Source organism: Pseudomicrostroma glucosiphilum (genome assembly GCF_003144135.1).
Source record: "Pseudomicrostroma glucosiphilum strain MCA 4718 unplaced genomic scaffold BCV69scaffold_10, whole genome shotgun sequence".
Classification (NCBI taxonomy): domain Eukaryota; kingdom Fungi; phylum Basidiomycota; class Exobasidiomycetes; order Microstromatales; family Microstromataceae; genus Microstroma; species Microstroma glucosiphilum.
Genome location: NW_020289922.1, coordinates 574,024 through 588,793, shown reverse-complemented (window position 1 = coordinate 588,793; position 14,770 = coordinate 574,024). Strand labels below are relative to the sequence as shown.

At 57.3% G+C, this 14,770-nt stretch overlaps 4 protein-coding genes and 1 non-coding gene across 5 annotated transcripts; 2 read left to right on the top strand and 3 right to left on the bottom strand.

Annotated features, from left to right (window-relative positions):
• Window positions 1-1,696: 1,696 nt before the first annotated feature.
• On the bottom strand, window positions 1,697-4,238 carry BCV69DRAFT_300150 (hypothetical protein; the record flags this gene model as incomplete). Its single annotated transcript, XM_025494432.1, has 3 exons — window positions 1,697-3,071; window positions 3,141-4,126; window positions 4,197-4,238. 3 exons carry the CDS (start codon window positions 4,236-4,238, stop codon window positions 1,697-1,699), a joined length of 2,403 nt encoding a protein of 800 aa, XP_025347005.1.
• Window positions 4,239-4,614: 376 nt separating this feature from the next.
• On the top strand, window positions 4,615-4,711 carry BCV69DRAFT_t33. Its single transcript has one exon. It is a non-coding gene; the product is annotated as a tRNA-Ser (tRNA).
• Window positions 4,712-4,773: 62 nt separating this feature from the next.
• BCV69DRAFT_283949 (hypothetical protein) lies at window positions 4,774-9,656 on the bottom strand. The gene has a single exon (XM_025492873.1). It carries the CDS (start codon window positions 9,562-9,564, stop codon window positions 4,897-4,899), a length of 4,668 nt encoding a protein of 1,555 aa, XP_025347004.1. The 5' UTR covers window positions 9,565-9,656; the 3' UTR covers window positions 4,774-4,896.
• A 696-nt stretch (window positions 9,657-10,352) lies between these two features.
• BCV69DRAFT_35809 (hypothetical protein) lies at window positions 10,353-13,197 on the bottom strand. The gene is made up of 2 exons (XM_025495217.1): window positions 12,629-13,197; window positions 10,353-12,549 (listed from the first exon to the last, which is right to left on the bottom strand). Exons 1-2 carry the CDS (start codon window positions 13,002-13,004, stop codon window positions 10,376-10,378), a joined length of 2,550 nt encoding a protein of 849 aa, XP_025347003.1. The 5' UTR covers window positions 13,005-13,197; the 3' UTR covers window positions 10,353-10,375.
• Window positions 13,198-13,383: 186 nt separating this feature from the next.
• On the top strand, window positions 13,384-14,661 carry BCV69DRAFT_300147 (hypothetical protein; the record flags this gene model as incomplete). Its single annotated transcript, XM_025494431.1, has 2 exons — window positions 13,384-14,029; window positions 14,102-14,661. The coding sequence occupies 2 exons, from the start codon at window positions 13,384-13,386 to the stop codon at window positions 14,659-14,661; spliced, it is 1,206 nt and encodes a 401-aa protein (XP_025347002.1).
• Window positions 14,662-14,770: the final 109 nt, after the last annotated feature.

The window sequence follows — 14,770 nt, the reverse complement described above, 5'->3', positions numbered from 1 at the left end:
GGCCGCTGATCCTTCTCCAACGGAGTCAGCCGACTTCTTCCTCTTGACGCCGTATCCTTGCTCAGCTTCGTGTGCACTGCGCAGCCCCACTCTGTCTGGCTGCCCTCTCTCGCTCGGTGGCGAGATAGCGGGGGACTTCTCTCTGAGCGGGAGACGGGAAGTGGAAGCCTCTGTTTCTCTGATACTCTCTTCATCGCTGTCTTCGATATTGATAGCCTGGCCGGCTCTAGACCCATTCGAGGCCTGCCGACTCCTATTGTTGCTGGCATTGCGGTATTGTGGCTGATCCTCCGAGCTCGAGTCCAGTGGCCGACTTTGTGGAGGCCTCTTTGGTCTGTCCGTAGACATGAGGAGCTTAGAGCCTGCAATTGATCAGACGTACCGCGTTAGCATACACAGAGCCCGAATGGCAGCTTCACTACGGTCCTCACCTTCTTGGCCCCGATTTCTCTGGGTAGAGCTGGTCTCAAAATCATCTGAGCCGGTTCGCTCTTGCCAGTCCCGTTCGGAAGCGATACCACTACGTCGTGCTCCTCTGCTGTCGTCGTACAGATCGGACCTCCTCTGTGACGGACTGCTGTTCCCTAGCCTCTGCGCTGAATTCCGGCTGCCAGACCCACTGGCGATGGTCGAAGGGCCTGCAATCCCTCCCCTCACTGAAGTGAGTGTATCGTGTTGAAAGCTGTACGGCGATGCGACGGCAGAGTGTGGGGTTCGTGGCGCCTTTGCACCCTGCCTCGCACCGGACTGCTTTGCCGAGCGATCACTTTCCTCGATCTGTAGGGCACGCTGTTCGACCTGATGGAGATGGAGGCCCATATAGTTATTCGGAGAAATAATACTGTCAGACTCATCGCCTGGAATGTTGGCTCAAACCACGGAGGCAAGCTGAGCTACCCAAGCGTAAGCGACTCACACTAGAAGGGGTGAAGTGATCTCTACGAGGCCTCGCTCTGTCGGAAATTGTAAGTTTCGGAGAGGAACAAACGTAAATAGACCGTTGCAGTCAGAATATCAATTCCGATGCCAGAGCTTGACTTACGAGTGCCGACTGCTATCAGGAGACTCGTCACGCCGCATTGTGCCCCCGCCCCAGCTTAGCGTCTCCCAGTTCTACCCGAGCTGTGCTGCACACGGGGCGTACGTCACGCACAGTGAAGTGAGCTCTGCACTCTTCCTTATCAAAGCGTGATTTTCACAAGGGAAAATGACGCTAAACAGGTCTCTGCGAATTGTTAGAGGCAAATGGCATGCTCCCTTGCTTTCTCAGGGCGTGCTGGTGGAGGCAGTGGGTCCGGGCGAACCAAGTAGGGCCTGGCGGGCGTCTTTTCTGAACGATGCAGAGCTTCGAAAGCAGAAGATAAGGATACCAGAAGATGCTGCGGGCAACGTAGAGGAGGAGGTAGTGGCCTACTGATCGGCCAGGATGGGATGATCGGCCGATTGATTGGCCTTGTTAGGTGATGGTTGGTATTGGCGTTAGGTGAATGAGCCGATTGGTTGGTTGCGTTGCGTTGCTCCGACTCAACCGACGGAGAATCAAATCACACGGAAAGAGACACAGGCGTGTGACGCGTAGGCAGACAAGAAGAATAGGTACAGTAGACTAGTAAGATCAGAGACCAAGGCAGCATGATACAATACATTGCAAAAAGGGTAGAATACAGGACATGGTGACAGAGCGTGAGACATGTACTTACGTCTCGGTAGTGGCAAACAGCTGATCCCACCACGCGTCGTCCAACGCCACGAGCGAATCCAGCACCGCGTACCCTCGCGAGTCCTGCAGGGGCGCGCTCACAGCATTCAGAGGTGCCGAGGTCGGGGAGGAACCAGAAAGGGAGAGTGCCATAGCTGGTGCAGCAGGAGCAAAGCCGTTTCTGGCGTCTGCTGGCTCCTCCCTGTGTGGAAACATCGCCAACATACGATTCTGGTGAGAGGAGGGAGTCGAAGCCACATATGGCTCGTGAGGAGAGTGCGTACCGCTACCAGGCACACCAATGCCATACGCATCGACCAGAGACGCCAGTCTCTGAGTCGCCTCTTTGCCCAGCGGCGATGTCTGGATCATCGGTAGGAACTCCAGGATCTGCAGAATGTCCGGCGCAAGTGTGCGCAGCTCATCCATGCTCAGAACTCCTGATGTGATCATCGAGGAAGCGGCCGAGCCAGCGGGTGGCTGCAGTCCCTTTGTCTTGGTCGGCGTACGACCATCCTCCTTCTTGCCGCTCGACGTGTATCGATCTGTAAGGCCGATTCCGCCGAGCTTTTCACGCGCCTTTCTGGCCTCCTCGCGCACCCTTTGACCTCCCAAGAGGGGAATAGCCAGCGTGGTGGCAGCATTGAAGAAGCTAAAGGCGGCCCAGCAACCAAAATAGGTCGTAATTCCGCAGCTCAGCAATGTTCGCGTGAGACCGATGGTGCGGACCGTGTCCTTTGCATTACTCAATGCTTCTCTCTGCAGCTGTATCAGGGTGCGAGACGAGACATCTGCCACGAGGTCCTGGGTTACCCAGGCCGCTAGCATGGCATTCAAAATTTGTCGCACGCCAGTGTGTATGGTCGAGGCCTGACTCGCCCTCCGGCAGTCGTGGAAGTCTGTTGCGTCGAGAGCGCCTGGCTCGCATACCACAGGCTGGATACTCTCCCGCCAAGCTTTGATCTGATCGCACAGGGTCACGCCCTGCACGAGTAGAGCTTCTCTCTCCTGGTCACGGTGGAACGGAGCCATCGCCACACTCTCCTTCTGCCAGGACTTGATCGCCGAGATATACTCGGAGGCTCGAGCTGCCCACTCGGCCAGTATGATGGCCAGCTCTGAGATCTCTGCCGCATTGGAAGACTCCTCTTCGTCTTTCAAGCGGTGAACACGAGTGGTAATCTTTGCAGCAGGTCTGAAAGAAGATGTCATGTCCGTATGTTCTGGGCTGTCGGAAAGAGGAGGGCCAGGACCGAAGGCGCTAGCGAGTCGAACGGGTAGCCAATACGGATGTCGTACGGCAATGCGGCCCTTTTGCAAAGAGAAGTGAGAAGAATATTGACCTCGTTGGTCCGCGTAGAGAGAGCTCCAGCTGTAGTTCGGGTAGCAATATCAGCAGTCTGTTTCTCCGGAAAATGTGTAACTCCGAGTCGTGACTTACCTCTCATCGACGACCAGCTGCCAGACAATCCTACGTACAACGTCCTTTTCGGCTTCGTTCCAAGCCTCCCAGACTGATGAGCTCTCATCCATCAACCCGCCTTCTATCATGCGTTTGCGAATGGATGCTCGCAGCTGGATCCATCCCTCCTTCCGCCTCGTGCCAGAGAACCGCACGTAGTCCAGCGCAAGACCAAAGGCGATCGTAGGATCTAGCTTGACCTGATCATTAGTCTTGCCAAAGCGCAAGAGGTCGCTCTCCAAGCGCAGTATCTGTAGAGTATGCTGGAAGAGACGAAGATGTAGCGTGGAGGCCGGCTCGCTGAGGATGTAGTAGACGTGGGGCGACTCGGACAGCAGGAATGCTGCTACGGCTAGAGCTGCCGATATTACCGCGACTTCGGTCTGTGTTACACGACCACCGTATACGAAGCGTGTCCAGATGGGCTGCAGCCAATAAGCTGTTGTACAGTTGACTAACCAATCCGTCTCCTGAGTGAGATACTCGAGGAGGATCTCGCAATCTGTACGACTTGGAAAGATTCGCGTTGCTTCTCTGACCAAGGAAAGGTCTGGCGTTGGGATCCTATCCGACTCTCGAGTCAAGGAGACGGTCTTGGGCCACCGCTTGGAAGTTTGGAATGGGAGCGGAGCTGGAGGCGTCGTAGACGAGCATGCCCCGAACGCATCTTCCAGTCGATCGAGTCCCCGTCTCAAGCGTGAGATCTCTTCATATGCATCAGACAGCTGCTGACCAGGCGAGGTGGCAGCGTACAGCCGACTCGTTCGCTGTCGTTTTAGACCTGGCCGGACGGAGGATTCCTCTCCGGACGGAGAACGCTCTCTGTAGCCAGAGCCACTGGACTGCAGCTGCGCTCTAGATGTATAGGCAACAGGCGAGTCTGTCCGTGACGTGTTCGCGGCCGTCTGCTTATCGGGCAAGTGGCAGACCTCTTCTGTCCCTCGCAGTATACAAGATGAGCAAGGCTGAGGTAGGACAAGGGAGGAAGCTTGCGTCAGGGAGGCATCGGGATTACGGCTATTGCGTATTACTCACCGCCTTTTCATCACACTTCGACTTCCTTTTGCGGCTGAGCATGGCGAGATGGGGTAAGGCAGGCCGTAGAATGATTTCCGGAGCAGATGTTAGTAACGTCCCTTATCCGCGGAAGGGCTTCCACTCCTGTCCTCCCCACGGTCCGTACTCACCATGGGAGACAGCTCAGTCTCGCCCTGCCCAATAGAGCGGTTCTTACGCCTGAGGAGTCGGCAGTATTGTCACCGGAGCCCTCGGTGGACTGCATTGCGTTGCCAGGCGAGGCGAAGAAAGCATGGGGTATGTGGGGAAGGAGGAGGCGGAAGCGGACGCCTCGGCCCCAGACCTTATCACTGATAAGGACAAAGCGGCGGACCAGCTACGAGAGAGTGTACATTTACCAACAGCTGGCTTCGAGTGACTCGCTTAGGCTTTCGATGGAGGTGTACCAAAGTGGTTACTGGGAAGGACTTGAATCAGCTTTGATCGTAATCCTTTGGGCTCTGCCCGCGTAGGTTCGAACCCTGCCACCTTCGCAAAACGCAACTTTTTGGCCCTTTTTTCCCATTTTTTTCCATTAGTGTCCGGTTCTCGTCCTGACCATCCAGGCCCTGGTCATGATACCACTACACATCTTGCATACCTCAAGCCAGTAAAGAAGCAAGCCTCTTTTTATTCGTCCAAGTATATACACACAAACACTTTCCGTGGCACGCCCCCTTCACCAATCGTGGACCCACTCGCCCCTTCTGGTAACGCGCATGACCTTGAGCACTCCGCTCTTGAGATCCTCCAACTTGAGCGTCACCTCCTCCACACTCGCAGTCTGCTGCGTGACGGCCCTGATCTTCAGCCCTCCCTTCTTGCCCTTCTCCACCTCGACGACAATGGCAAAGAGGGGCTGCTGTGCTCCTCCATACGCTACGTGATAGGAGCTACCTAGGCCTTTCTTGCCCTTGAAGTCTGCTGGACCCTGCAGGAGGAGCACGTCTCCGGCGCGGGGAGCTTCGTCGCCTGCGGCCTTGTCCAACACGGTCTGTCCCACTTGTGAAAGAACAGTAGGGCCGAATGCGAAGCCCACGGGGGGTAGGCAGGGCGAGCGCGATGATCGAATCAGGTGAGAGACGAGCGCGAGAGAGTGCGGATACGGCGAAGATGGGGCACCTTTGCCTCCGCCCCCTGATTGCAGGAGCATAAGCGCCCGCTGCGCGAGATCCACACCAAGTGTACTGCTCCAAGCTTTCATCTCGTCCACCTGGGGCTTCTTGGGAGGGAAGGAATGCTCCTGCTCCAAGCGCGTCTCCGTCTCATCCTCGTCCTCGTCGAACCATACGACATTCACGAGCGTCACCGAAAAGTCTTCGAACAGCACCCTGACCACCGCATGATGCTCTCCAGCTTGCGCTGCTTGCGCATTTTCGACAAAGTAGATCGCGTCAGGGCGACTGGAGATGCTCGGAGGCAGGCGCATGGGGTCTAGCTCGCCGCTACCTCTCCACCAGCGGGTGTGAGGTGCGAGGTCTAGATCGCGAGCAGAGGACTTGCCGCCCACAGGTCCGCTTACTGACGTACGGGTGCCAGGAGGAGCTCGAGCCGGCGCGCCTTGAGTCGAGATGCTGCCTGATCTAGCCATTTGTGGTTCGTAAGCAGCAGCACTCGAAGTCGGAGGAGGAGGAGGAGATGAGAGAGGAGCCGCCGAAGGGGCTCTTGGTGGTGGGCTTGAAGGTAGTGCGGGTGGGCTGGACTGTTGAGCGTACGCCTCCTCATCATCGTATTCATCGTCTTCTTGCTGTTGATCGTAGTCCTCGTAGCTCGCCAACGACGACTCGATGGATGGCTGCTGGTCATATTGTGACTCTCCGCGACTGACAGCTTTGGGAGGCGGTGGTGGGGGAGCTGCGCCTGGAATGGGAGGGCGGTTGGTAGAGCCTCGTCTAGCGAGTCCCTCGTCAATCGAGCCACGGCCAGCTCCTCCAGGAGGGGGCGGGGGTGGAGACATTGGTTTGTGGCCTTGGATGAACGAAGCACGGTTGACTCCAGAAGGCACAGGGGGAGGGCTGGCCGGCATGGGAGGAGGGCTGCTGACACGTGGTAACGTTGCTTCATCGACTGTCATCGAATTGTCAGCATCGACATCGAGGTCCTCTTGCTGTTCATCCTCGACTTCTCTAGTTGCAGCCCCGTCTGACTCAGCCTCTGCTGGCTCTATAGGTCTAGTCATGCCCGGAATGGCCATACCGCCCCGAGGTGGGCCAGCTCTGCGAGCTGGTACTGGCGCCGTTGCTGCTTCTTCTTCTTCCGCCGGCTGAGGCTCGGGCACAGGCTCAGTAGCTTTTCTCCTCGCAGGCATCGGAGCTCCCATAATAGGCGGCAAAGCCCCCATCCTGTGTCCGCCCAGAGCAGCCATACGCTTGGCGATGGCGGCTCGACGGGCGGCTTCCTCTTGCTCGGGTGACAGAACGGAAGACTCCTCGGACTCTACATCCTGTGCTGGCTGATCTTCGCTCTCCGCTGAGGCCGCTGGCAGAGCAGCAGATTCGTCTGACCGTACATCACTCGGGCCGTCTTCCATATCCTGCTCTTCTTCCTCTTCATCTACCGGCATAGCTCTTCGAGGGAGTGGCACAGCAAGCGCAGGTCCAGCAGCAGGGGGAGCAGCGCCCGCCGCGTCCTTTGCATCGTCTTCTTCATTCTTCCGCGAGCTGCGATCGCCCATCAGCGTTTCCTCAATCGAAGTGCTCGGAGCTCTTGGTGGTGGACTGCGCGGAATAGGCGGCCGACCTACGCTGATGATAGATGATCTCCTTTCCTCCAGAGCAGAGGTGGGCACGGGGGGAGTGGGCGCATGGCGTGCCGGCGGACCTATCGAAGCACGACTACCAGGCCTATTTCCAAGCGGGATGGGAGGGCGAGTCGAGCCTGGACGCGAAGGCACCGAAGTGAGTCCGCCATCTTCGGTCTCAACAGGAGCCGGAGTGGCACCTCGAGCTTCATTGAGCTCTTCTCCCATCCGACGTTGATCAGCCTCAATCGCTGAGGGTTCGTCGCCAAAGGCTCCACTGCCTTGGCCAGCTCCTCCCTCGCTTTCTTGCGTTGGAGCCAGACCCAACTGACGCGCGAGCGGTGAAGGAATGGCCGAACTCTCATCATCCTCGTCAACATCTAGCGAATCTCCATATCGCTTCGAAGCACTGTCTTGTGATCCAGCGAGAAAGGCTTCGAGACGGGCAGCCTGTAGCTTGAGAGCTACATCTTCCATATCGTCCTCCTGGACGACCGGCGCTGTCTGCTTCTCTTCCTCCTCTCGCTCGGCTTGTATGCCGGCCTCCTCAATGGGTGCGGTCCTCTCTACACTTTTGATGTGCTCAGCAGTGCTTCCAGGATCTGCGACTTGTTCAGGAGGCGGGGGTCCCGATACCAGGTCAGGGCCTTCGGAGGGGTCCTCATCGGGTAGTCCAGGCGGGGGAGGTGTCGAGGCCCCTGGTGCGGAGGGAAGCGTGGCGGAGGAAGAAGCAAGCGGCTCTTCCATCGCAACGTCTTTTGAAGCTAGAGCCTCCTCTTCGCTGGGTACGATCGGCTCTGGTGACCCAGCCCTGGCTACGATGGAGGCGTCGTCGGCGCCAGTGAGATTGGTCGTAGTACTTGGGCTTAGATCGGTCGAGGTCGGGGAAAGCACATTAGACTCCGCCTCGCTTGGTAGAGGAGAGGCTGCACTTCTCTTCTTCCTAGGTGGGGCAGCTCTGCGCGGCACATCCAGCGTCTTTGGCTTCTCTTCCTCCTGCTCAGTGGTAGTGGGTTCTGCTTCGAGAGTAGTCGGTTGCGGGTCTACAGGAGCAGCAGGGACAGGGGTGCTGTCCGTGCTACTCGTACTGGTCTTCTTTGCTGGCGGAGGCCTAGGAGCACCGAACATCGGGGGACCCTGCCCTCCAACTCGCTGTCCACCAAGCCGGGCCAGTCGTTGAGCAATGGCAGCACGACGTTGTGCCTCCTCTTCTTCAGGAGAGATCTCACTCGGAGCGTCTCCTCCGTCTTCTTCGCTCTGGATAGCTATGGTGGGCTGCTCCTTCGGCGCTCCATCTTCGCTCTCGAGGTTCGGAGCCTGTTCAGCTCCTTCGGTATCCATAGCTTCTCTCAACGGCTCGGCAGAAGCAGCTGTCTGCCCATCAGCAGGCGCATTGTCTCCCGTGGGGCTGAGAAGGCTCTCAGAACTCTTGGCAGCTACCCCGCCAACTCCCATGCCGACCATGGCTGCCGCTCTTCGATCTGCTGTCAGTCTTCCGGGTTTTGCAGCAAGAGGCGGGGGACTCTTCGCAGAAGAGGGACTGGAGGGTGACGCTCCAGTTGCTTCACCTTCCCCTCCACGCTGTAGAGCGGCCATCCTCTCTTTTAGGGAGAGCTTGATCGATGAGGCCGCATCTGCTGCTGAGAAACCGGTCCCCTGATTCTTCCCTTCTTCCACAGCAGTTTCACTGCCTTCGGCTGTTGTGGCTTGAGCAGTTTCGTGGCTGGTATCAGGCGTTGACCTTGAGATAGAAGCGTTGACGGGCTTGGCAGAAACAGCAGGAGGAGCTCCAGGGAGGACAGGCTTCTCTCCCTCTTTCGGTTGCGGGCGCTTCCATCCTCCAGTCGAGCTACCGGGCGGCTTACCACCTCTTGGGAGGGGAGGCGGTGCTGCTGTTCCTGCTGCTGGCTGATTGAACGCGGCGATCCTTGCGGCGAGGCCTGATGGTTTCGGCTTTGGTGGAGGAGGGCCAGCTTTGGCCGGGCTTGTTGGCGCTGAAGGTGCTGCTTTAGGTGTAGATGCTGCTGAGGTGGTCACTGTCGCTGGGGTAGGGGAAGTAGGCCCGGCTACAGCCGCGTTCGTGTCGAGAGATAGCGGTGCGGGAGTATGAGTTGGCTCCTTCAGCCCCAATGTCTCTGAATCGGGTTGTGCAGCATCAATTGTCGCAGACTGTGGAGCGGCTGATGTAGGTACGTCCTGTACCGAAAGCTCTTCGCCTGCAGTGGTAGCAGCTTCTTGTATAGAAGGAGCTTCTGCAGTCTGAGCTTGAGCTATTGAAGGCTCTGCTGTAGAATCGCTCGCCTCTACGGCTGCCGGCTCAGCACTCTCATTGGAGATGGAGGTAGCTGCGACGCTCTGAGACGCAGCGGCGTCCTCTTCAGGCGCTGCCACAACGCATGTCCCAGGGAAGGAGCCCTTGGCGCTGCCATCTGCGAGTTCTCCTATCAGCCATTGGTCTTCATCCTCATCGTCATCATCCTCGTCCACTTCAGCCTTTGGTGCTAGAGAGAGGACCCTGATGACTGCTCCTTTGGGAAAGGAGAGGTCCTGGGCGTGTGGGGAGCGGTATTTCTTGATGGACCGCGCCGTGTAAGGGAAAGAAGACATCGTGGCAAGTATGGGAAAGTGAGGAAGAAATGAAGTGGTTATATGCTGCAAAGCTTTCTTCCAAGCTTCGCCTAGTATGAAGTGAACGAGGATGAGGTGCCAAGGTCACCAGGCATCTTCCGTCTGACCCCTCGCTGGCCCCAGCCCTCGCACGCGCACCGGCCCCTGCCTTTGACATCACCTCCACACGACGATCACAACCGACATTGCCGAGCCGAGCCGAGGTGATTGGACTCGTATCTGTGGCACACCAGCACACCCTCGAGTCACGACAAGTCTTCGTACTCGAGATACTGAACTGAAATGCGGCTTCATATCAAATCGGATCCCGTCCCTCCTGGTGAGAGCCTCCGCGGCACAGGACCCCTGTCAGTCCATCGCAAACAGGAGATCAGAATCGATTTATGTTCCTATCTGAAGGCCTACGCAGCATCAATCGCTGCACAACTACTGGGCGCCCTAACGTGGCACTTCTTCAAGGGCACTACGGGCGCTTTCCGGATCCAGATCACCCGCACGTCCTCTTTCAGCTGTCTTATAAAGTACGGGTGGACACGACTCAAGAAGACCATCTGGTACGATCTTGGTACTTTCAGATACGTCTTCGACCAAGAGAAGGAGAGACTCCAAAAGGGGCGAGCCGTCAAGACTCTGGATCAGCGCAGCCTCGATCCCGGCAATGAGACCACAGACGGAGGAAGATCGTCTGATAGCAGTACGGCTAAATTGAGAGCAAGCATCGGCACTGCACAGCTCGCAGGATGACGATGAAGGAAAGAAGAGGGGCCGAGCACTACCTCAGCGTGAGCGCTTACGGATCGATATTTCCCCACCTCTTCAAGTCCAGAAGATTCGCCAGGTCCTCCTCCTGCTGTCTTTCACCACGCAGCCGTGCCACCTCCTCCTCAATCCTCTGCCTCCCACCTCTCCACTTCCAAACCTCGAATCGATGGTTTAGGCCTCTCTGCTCCTGCAAAGCATAAGGTCCTCCCTCCCCCCCTTCGTCAAGACCATCGTTGCATCTCTTCCCATCGGGGAGCTGACTGCCGCAACATCCACCAGATCCGCTGGAGCTTTCGAGAAAGATCAACGTGCGCACGCGAGAGTGCACAAGAGACATGCAGCAGTACACGCAGGGTTCGTGGGTGGTGAAGAGGGTGAGAGAGGTGAGGAGGTAATCTTGACCGTTGAGTAAGAGCGGGAGAGATGGCGAGGCCGGCCGGGCAGGAGAGGGTGATAGCGAAGTCAGGGCGGTATGTGGCGATGACGCCATCGTTGCGTCGGCATGCGCATCTCCATTCGAGGCGAGGCGAGCAACTGGGGAGATGCTCTGCTCCGCTGAATGATCGCTGGACGGCTCACTGCCCATTGGCCGACCCCGGATGACGGATGGTTGCTGCTCGGCGCTGGTGGATGCTGCTCCACGCTTGTAGGCTCGCAGCTCTGCCACTCCTTGAATGGCATTCCCCACGGCATGCTTGATGGGGTTCCTTTGCGACTTCCTTGTATCAAAAGCGTCTACTTCTATGGCCTCACCGCCGGGCAGAGGAATGCCATCGGAGTCCCATCCGCCGTACCAGGGCGCTGCAAGGGTAACGGACCCGCTCCCTTGCACCTCCGAGGACGAAGGTGGAGGCACAAGCGTCACGGCATCTGTACCCGAGTGGTTGACATACTCCGATGCGGCTGTCGAAGAAGGGGCCGCGGGAACCCCTGTACCGCCATTGCTTGCGATCGCTGTCGAGAGAATACTAGGACAGACATGTACTCCCACAGGAATCTCACCCCGGTCTTTCGCATCCTGGGCAAGCACCACGCATCTGGCTAGCTTCCGTATGACCCAGTGTACCCTCTTCTCTGACCAGAAGGCTGCATCTATCTTCCGGTCGATAAAGCCTGGCCTCGTTGACGCGTGGATCGCAGACGGTGTAGAGGTACCTCCACCCTGACTTGGGGTGCCAGGTGAGGGGACAGCTGCGCTGTTCGAAGAGTTGGCCATGGATCGTAAGGCTACGGGCCAAGACGCTGACCATTCTGTTGCTCTCGTCTTGATTGGGGCAGGCGTCGACGCTACGTCCACGCGGAGCAGCTTTGTCTCTCTTTCTTCCGCATCCATCAAGCCATCCTCCTTCAGCAGCTGCTTCAGGGCTGCCTCGTCTACGTGGGCAGCTGGACACAGAAGTGATCGGAGGTTGCCATTATCGTCCGGATGCTTCATGAGAGTCTTTGCGTGACGTATCGCGTCCTCTTCTGAGCCGGGGACCTTTCCACGACCTAAGAAAAGCGAATGCTTCCGCAAGAACTTCATAATCTCCGAGGAGGACCGCGGAGGAATGAGCAGAGCATAGCAAGAGAGCATTTGAAGCGGCACCGTCATGGGGTCCGGTAGTGAGGAGAGACGCCAGACGGGAGCTGATGAGGAGGCAGCAGATGTGCCATTGACGGTTACGACGCTCGTCTGCGATATTGAGGATGGGCCATTGGATTCTCTTCTGTCCATGGCCTTGTTGAGGGCGCTTCGCGTGTGATCGTCTGACAAATGCGAGCCGACTGCCGCTCGCAGTGCTTCACCTCCGTCCGAGCTCCTACTTGTACGCTCTAGCCCGCTGTCACTGCCACTGCCAGTGTTACTATTCGAGGGCTTCGTTGCGCTATTGCCATTGATGTACCTCGTCCTCGTTCTTCTGACGACCTTTCTCTGTACACCTGGCCTCTGGCTGGAGGTCTCTCCTTCGCTATCACTCCTCTCTTCGCCTATCTTGAGAAAGTCCGCCAGTTCCCTCTCTTTGCGGTCATCATAGTCGGATACATCGCCGCTATCCGGATTGGATGAGCCTTCCTCGTATTGCTGGCCCCAGGGGCCATAAGAGATGCACAGCTCTTCCCCTGCTACAACGTCTCGTACGAGTGTGTAGCGAATAGAGTGCGAGGGACGATCAAGCTTGAATGCAACAGATGGGGACGCTGAGTGATTGAATAAAGACCCTGTGGACATGGCGAATCAACAAGAGTCAGCTCTCCTCCGACCTTCTTTGCTCTGCTCCACGTCGGGTGGGAAACTCACCAAGACCCAAGGCTAGTGCCATCTCCCCCATTCTGCCCCACTTGAATGTGTAGCAGTCCAAGATCGTCCTCGAACCATGCTGCTCCCATTCATCTTTGCCAAAGATCAGAACAGGGCTGATTTCGACGACGGTGCCAGCCGGCAGAGGCCTCGACGCATACACGCCCCTGCCTCTGGACTGATGCGAGAGGATGAGGAGATTATTCGGATTGAGGTGCGGGGTGGAGGGCGGATAGTACTGCGCCGCTGGAGAGGTCTGCTTCTCCTCTTCAATTGCTCTTGTCACACTTTCACCTGAAGGATTTGGCTGACGAGAGCCGACTGCTATGTCGTCGTCCAAGGTATGGGCGGAAGACGAGGCATAGGAGCAATCCATGCTAGGCAGTCGTGGGCCCGAGGCTGCGATAGACTGCGTGATCGACCGGGCCTTGGTGGTGTTCCTCAAGGATGGCAAGCTACGGCAGACACTGATGCTCTGGTGATCGCTCCTTCACCGTCCGCAACGATGCCGCATGTGTGGTGGTGAGGTTGTGCTCGGATGGCCGTGAGAGCAAATGGCGAGAAGATCTGTTCCGTATCGCCTGACACCCAGGGCCGCCTTTGCTGCCACATTTTTGACTCAGCTGCGCGACACAGGCCAGGAGACGCACCGGAAGGAAAAAGTTCAAACACAGATTTCCTGGACGTACGCGGTTCACAGCGACCTCTTTCGTACGAGGTTAGCATATATACCATTACACTCCTACTGCGACATCATGACGACTCTTGCGGAACCAGTCGCAGGTCCGTCTTCTGGCTCGCATGCTATCAATGCCAGCAGTCACGCCAACAATGACCTCCCCAAGCGCAAAAGAGCTCGCACCAGAAAGAGGAAGTCCGGAGCAGCTGCAGGCCCCACCGATCAAGACGACGAGGACGAAGAAAGCCATCAAACCTCAATAATTGGCAATGAAACGATCCCTGTCAATGATCATGCGTCAACTTCTGCATCGAGCTTGAAGGGCAAAGGAAAAGAGACCGCTCCCACATCAGCGAAGCAGCCGCCTATGGACTCTGTAAAGGTAGCGCCCGCCTCTGCGACCTCTGATGTGGTCACTACCAGCGAGACGGCCAGCAAACGGACAGACGAAGCAGATAGCGACGACGATGATGAAGCAGGAGAGGGTAACGCGGCAGGGCGGAAAAGGAAACGAACTCGCAAGAGGTCTAAGAAGGGCGGTCAGGCTGATACTGCTACCGCGGCAGGCAGCGAGAGCAATGGCGCAAAAGCAGCCCAAGGCGCAGAGTCAGCTGTAGCGCCTTCAGCAGCGGCTCAAGCGCCAGGTGAGGAGCTATCACAGCAGCTTGCTCAAACACCAGACCCAGCACAAGACGAGTCCATCAGCCAGGGAGCTAAGAACGGTGAGTTGCCACGCCTCTTTACTTGTCCGGCCACAAGCTTGCTTACATTGTAAATCCTCCTGTTCTCTTCAGCTCTGATCTATGCCTACATCTTCTGCACATCTCGCCAAGTCTGGAAATTCCAGAAGGCGAAGGAAGGGTGGCTCTTGCGTCACATCCTCGACCACCCGTCACCCGCTGCAACAGAAACAGCGGCACCAGCATCAGCCGAGCCGGTGGCCAGAACTGACACTGTGAGCGGTGAGCCTGCAGACGAAGCGGCTCAAGAGGAACAGGTCGACACTTCGATCCCAGATGCATACATTGCACTCGTTGGGCACTACCTGTCAACGATGCAGGGCAAGAGCAAGGACAGGCTGAGGGAAGAGCTTCAAAGGGCTATTGCAGCTGCAGAGGCGCTTCCGACCGAAGCTCCAGAAATCGAGCAACCTCAAGAGCTTGCTTCTGCGCCAGCAAGCGAGCCCGAGGTAATAGCAAACGGCGACAGCAAGGGTGTGAGGTTCGCGGACATGGCCGACGAGAGCAATGAGCAAAGCAGCGCGAGGGAGGACGTTGAGAAGGCAAAGAGAGAACGACTTAGGTGGCAAGCAGCCAGGGCGCGAAGTGTACTGAACATCCTCGGAGCACAATGATGGGTGCAATTTAGTCGGACGCATCAGTCTATTTACTTACCTGCGCAGTTCCGGCAGCGACGCAACACCTCAGGCAACGATGTCATGAAACGAGAGTGGTTGCAGTGGA